At 43.8% G+C, this 6,000-nt stretch overlaps 1 protein-coding gene across 2 annotated transcripts in view; it reads right to left on the reverse strand.

Annotated features, from left to right (window-relative positions):
* The window catches only part of LOC129695711 (intracellular hyaluronan-binding protein 4-like), a 35,569-nt gene extending 33,709 nt beyond the window's left edge, over window positions 1–1,860 (reverse strand). For both annotated transcript variants that reach the window (XM_055632904.1, XM_055632903.1), the window contains exon 1: window positions 1,237–1,860. In XM_055632904.1, coding sequence (XP_055488879.1) covers window positions 1,237–1,705 — 469 coding nt within the window. In that variant the 5' untranslated portion in view covers window positions 1,706–1,860. The remainder of the gene's footprint in view (window positions 1–1,236) is intronic.
* Between the last annotated feature and the right edge of the window lie 4,140 nt (window positions 1,861–6,000).

Here is a 6,000-nt window from a genome sequence, read left to right on the forward strand (position 1 = left end):
AGACGTTAAATGGAAGTCTGGGTGAATCACCAATAAGCCTCCAGTAGAATTGTTAAATTATTGATATTCTTTTCAAACTAGCAAAAATAAGACTACACTTGATTGTTACATTTTTTTTAAATAAATGTGTGGATCACTGCTCTGTTACCAAGTTTCTCGGTGACAACCAACCATTCCCCACGTAGTTTATTACGATTATTATTTCCTCAATCGAGCTCTTTTAAAATAAACTACATAAGTGACCCACACGATGAATTTGATTCGATAGATTTTGAAGAGGAAGTGGAGCCTTTTTACCCTAATTTGCCATGTGCTTAGTTGCCCTATTAACCTGCTCAGTTTGTCAATGTTTTCCGTGAGATAAGAGTACACTCAAATCAGCAAAAAGTGTGATACATTTACTTTTCAACATTAAAATATTTGCCCAGATGCCCGTTTTTCCTAAAATTGATATAAAAGAATGAAATTACATTTAATTGGGAAACATCACACAACTAGAATTTAAATATCCTTTTGTTTCTTCAGCAGATTGATAACCAGAGAGATCATAATGTGACAGAAAATAGTTCCAACAAAGGGTATTGGGATCTGAAACGTTCAGTCGTTTCACTTTCCACAGATGCAGTCAGACCTGCTAAATGTTTTCAATGTTTCTGTTTTTATTCCCGACTTCCAGCACCTAATTTTTTTCGTGATTTCACATCATGGAGAGAGACAGCGGGTCCCCACAACACAATATATTTTGTGGTATCCCATGGGAATCTCCTTTCGCCTATTGTGTTGCATGAAATACTTATCAGCGCCACTGACATGCTCTGAAGCTCAATTCTCCAAAATGATCCAATGTTGCAGACTTAGCAACAACAGTCCGGTTTGCAGAACGTGACCGATGCCTAGCTCAAATATGCTGCATTTCATCCGGCTACGATATTGTTTAAATATGTAAACAAAGAGACACCTGCTTGCCAGTTCCCATCCCAAGTTCTCCACAATCTCTCCATAGCACAGTCCAGCAAAGGAGGCCACAGCTCCTTCCTCAGCAAATCCCACCTATACCCAAGACCCAGGCCATCCCTGCCCACCCTCCAACCAGGGCATTAGCAGAATCACCCCTCCCGCAGCTACTCTCTGGGACACAAGGATCACCTTCTCCCTCTCCCCCCCACCCCCAACCAACCCCCCCCCATCCCCACCCACCCCAGTGGCCATGGACCACCCATCCTTCCCCCGACAGACCTTCTCTCCGTTGTCCGCCGCCCACCGACACGGTCTCGCCGCCGCCGCCGCCGCCGCGCCTGATGCCGCCGGCGCCGGTGGAAGTAGCCGCGGGCCCGAACCCGGCCTCGCCGCCGGACGAGATCTTCCGGGCCTTCTGCGACTCCCTCCTGCCCGCTTTGGCGGCGCTGGCAGAGGCCCCGGCACCAGGAGCCGAGGCCGGGCCGCCGGAGGAAGGCGACGAGATGGCGGCTCCACCACCACCACCTCCTCCTCCTCCTCCTCCCCCACCGGCTGCAGCTCCGGCTCTGCTCCTCCGGCCGCCGCCGCCGTCTTCCTTCTTCTTGCGCTGCTTCTTCTCCTCGGCTTCCCGCAGGATGTCGAACGGGTCGGATTCATCGTCCAGCAGGTGGTTGAAGCGATTAGTGACGGCGCAGCCGAATGTCTCCTGCATGGCGGCGGCGGCGCAGGCTTGGGGCACTCCTTTCATAGCCGAGCGGCCGGCTCCGACCTGACCCAACCCAACCCGACCCAACCCGACCCGCCGCTGCCCTGCAAGATCCACCGCTGTATTCAAGGATCAAACTGCGCCCGGGCAGCCCCCGACCGGCTGTTTGCTGCCGGAGCTCCTCCCTCCCTCCCTCCTCCCGGCACTGCACGTCCCGCTCGCCAATATGGCGCCTCCACTCGCCCCGTCCCCTCCCCTCCACTCCCGCCGGGCCGGGCCGAGCCGCTGTCAACCCTGGTGTCGTCTCAAACCACCACTGCTCCCCTTCTCCTCTCCATCTCTCTCGCTCTCTCCATTCCCGACACACTCAATCATTAATTTTATTTCTGTTTTATTAAAATACCTTAACACTAGGCAACACAACGGGTATACTCCGAAATAGATAATGCTAAACTATGCAAACTCTGCATGTGCTGTTTCCATATGAAAAGGCATTCATAATTTTATTTCCAGGCCTGTCCCACGAAGACCTGGTGAATCTGGAATTGATGTCGTATTTTAAACGGATTCTAACCCAACCTAATTCATATACATTTGTGAAAATAGTCACATGCCAGCTGGTGTGGATATATTAAAGGTTCAGCTTATTTAGCGGGCTTTATTTTACTTTTTGTTTTACATAGGTTGGAAGCTGCCATACTAAATCTCGTTGCAACAATGATTGTGTGCAATGACATGATTTGGAAAAATTGTTTTTGGTGTTATAATTATATTATGTTTATTAGTGAATATATGGATTATTATTTTGTTATTATATTTTTATTATTATTTTATTATTTGTCTTGGCATGGATAGTAATTTTTCCAATAGTGCCAACATGGAAGTTTTACACGTTGCTGTAGAGAGTTTTACAGTATGCTGCTTTTTTCAAATTCACTTGGCTTGTATTCCTCCAGTGCTGAATGGAATGGGTGATCTGATCTATTTAAAATACTAACATTTAGAGCATGGGTGTGGAGCAACTATTAGGTGGAAACATCATGAGTGAAGTGAGCTGAATTTTTGGAGCTATCCAACAGTTTAGGGAAATACAGGAAATTATTTTCCACACAATTTGCAGTAACATTTTGGAATTCTGTCTCCTCTCCTGTGGATCATAAGATTTTGGAAGGATATGGAACCAATTCAGGTACTGTAGATTGACCTAAATTTTAGATTAGCCATGATCAAAGTGAATGATGGAACAAGCTAAAGGAACTGAACATATTCCAGCCGTGATGGTTTTAAATCTGATGTTATATTCTTACTTTCATAATATTTTGGATTATATGTATTAAGAGAGAAAGTTGCTTCAACATTTAGCACTGTGTTCTGTGAATCCAATGGGGATTTAAGTTTCACTCCACAAACTGAAAGATTCCCCTGATCTTGGGATTTATGTCAATTACCTTTAGTTTTACTCTCTGAAGGTTGCATTTCTGAAAGCATTATCTCCCTCAATCCTGCCTTGAATGCCTTTCGTCCTCAGACACTGGGATTAGAGTGGTAGTAATTAACCCAGAATATTGCCTTCTGCTGGAAAATGAATAACAAATGAAGAGACACAGGTGAAAGTGGAAATAAAGTATTAAAACTGCGTGAGGAGGAACTTGAATAAGGAGGAACTGTTGGGATGTATGGAACTGGAATAAAATGAAAATGAAGAAGAATTGTTTAGCTAGGAAAAACAGAATAAAAGAGAGCAGGAAATAAACTAAGGCTGAAGAAGGGAATCACATGGCTGATTACAAAATTTCATTTGAAAATATCAAATATTTATTCTGCAACAACAAATTGTAAAATAGATGTTTGATTGAAATATGAAAAATTCTGAATCAATCATAATGTTGCAACACCTGTCGCTATACCTCCTCCCTCGACTCTGTCCAGGGACCCCGACAGTCTTTTCAGGTTAGGCAGAAGTTCACTTGCACCTGCTGCAACCTCATCTACTGTATCCGTTGTTCAAGTTGTGGACTCTTATACATCGGCGAGACCAAATGCCGACTGGACGATCGTCTCGCGGAACACCTTCGCTCAGCCCGCATGAACCAACCTGATCTCCCAGTTACTGGAAGCTTTAATTATCCTTCCCATTCCTACACAGACCTTTCTATCCTCGGTCTCCTCCATTGTCAGAGAGAAGCTAAATGCAAATTGGAGGAACAGCGTTTCTTTCGCTTGGGCAGCTTACAGCCCAGTGGTATGAATATTGTTTTCTCTCACTTCAGGGAGCCCCGGCATTCCCTCTCTATCCCTCCCCTACTCAAGTCGCACTAACTTCTCATTCTCACCCAACAGCAGCTTACAATGGCCTGATTCCTTTATCATCGTTACTTTTTTGCATATCTTTCATTCATTGTTCTTTATCTCTCCACATCACCATCTACAGTATATCTCTCATTTCCCTTATCCTAACCAGTCTGAAGAAGGGTCTTGTCCCAAAACGTCACCCATTCCTTTTCTCCAGAGATGCTGCCTGTCCCGCTGAGTTACTCCAACTTTTTGTGTCTATAATGTTACTTGGCTTTTTTTAGCTATAATAGGCAGATGGTCTATAAACTCACAAAATAATAATTGTACTGTTAATCATGGGAATAATCCAGCATCAGCCCCACAAATGAATGACCCTCTTCATAACAAAAGTTATAATAAATGCATGAACATGCCTTTAACTCAGATATAATGAGATATTTGTGATGGCACCCAAGTGTCAGTAATAGCACTGATGCTTTGGAATCAAAGTCCTATTCCAGGGTTTGGAACACAAAGCAAGTGCAGTACTGAGGTATTTCTGCACTGCTTAAAGTGCCATCTTTCAGATGAGATATCTGCCCCTTCAACTGGATGTAAAGGATTTCACATCAGCATTTGAAGAAGTGCAGGGTGCTCGCCCGAGGATTCTGGCCAATGGACTTACCTTAAATAAACATGGTTCTCATTGTGAGGCTTTGCTGTTCTTAAGTTGTTTGCTGTGTTTCCAACAATGCAATGTAGAAAATTGCATGACCATGATAATATTTCCAAGGTATATCAGTGTTTTGAAGTGTCCTGACATTATGAAAGTAGTGATGTAGAATGACTGTAGAATTGCAAAGTATTTCTTTCCACTATCCTTGTCGATAAATCACCATAATAAATCAATACATGCTATAATGCCTAGTTTATGCTCATCATGTTGGGGCTGCAATGATTATTCACAATAACCCTGGAAAATGTATGCTGTTCATCTTTGACATAATTTTGTTCCCGAATATCTGAACTACTTTGCTTTCATTAGAAGTTGTATTACTGTTGAATGCAAGCAATTATAACAGGTCATTTCTTCACCGGACCTTAGATTTCTTTTTTAGTTGTGTTGGTTGAAGAAAAACTATTGGCCAGAAATTTAGGAAACCTCCCTGTTTCTTTAAAAATTATTTGCAGCTATCTAAAAGGGAAGAAAAGTCTTTGTTTAAAATCAACAATCCAAGAAAAAATTGCACAGACGTGTTATTATATAGTTCAATACTTTTGTGAGCTCTGCAATAGGAAAATAAATAGATATTTAATGTAAATAACTAGTTTGTTGTGGAAGACATTTGAAAATTCAGGTCAGGACATGACAAAGGCGTGAATAATAATAGTAACTAGACTAAGTGGGACCCGTTGGGTCCCATGTTCACACGGGAGGGCTGGTCACCCGACGCAATATTCCACCCCTCCACCAATTCCAATATTGGTGGCCAGGGGGGGTTCTGGAGTGCTGGTATGGGTTCTTGGGGTGGCAGCTCAGTCCCTCAAGCCTGATCTGCTGGCAGCTCACTCACGGCCGGTGGGCTGGCAGTTGACTCATGACTATTCCTTGAAATTCCATTTCAAGTAGGGTGCAAGGCCACCAAATTCAAATCCATGTTCCTACCATTTCAAGCAGGGTGCAAGGCCATCAAATTCAAGTGCAGTTTCTTACCACTATGAGCAGGGTGCAAGGCCACCGAATTCAGGTGCAGTTTCCAACCACTTCAAGCAGGGTGCAAGGCCACCGAATTCAAGTGCAGTTTCATACCACTTCAAGCTGGATCCAAGGCCACCAAATTCAAGTGCAGTTTCATACCACTTTCAGCAGGGTGCAAGGCCACCAAATTCAGTGCAGTTTCATACCACTTCAAGCAGGATGCAAGGCTGCCAAATTCAAGTGCAGTTTAATTCCACTTCAAGCAGGGTCCAAGGCCACCAAATTCAAATGCAGCTTCATACCATTTCATGCAGGGTGAAACCACCATAAAACCACACAAAACACCAAACTCACAGTTCAGTAG

The sequence above is a fragment of the Leucoraja erinacea genome, chromosome 3, assembly GCF_028641065.1.
Source record: "Leucoraja erinacea ecotype New England chromosome 3, Leri_hhj_1, whole genome shotgun sequence".
Classification (NCBI taxonomy): domain Eukaryota; kingdom Metazoa; phylum Chordata; class Chondrichthyes; order Rajiformes; family Rajidae; genus Leucoraja; species Leucoraja erinaceus.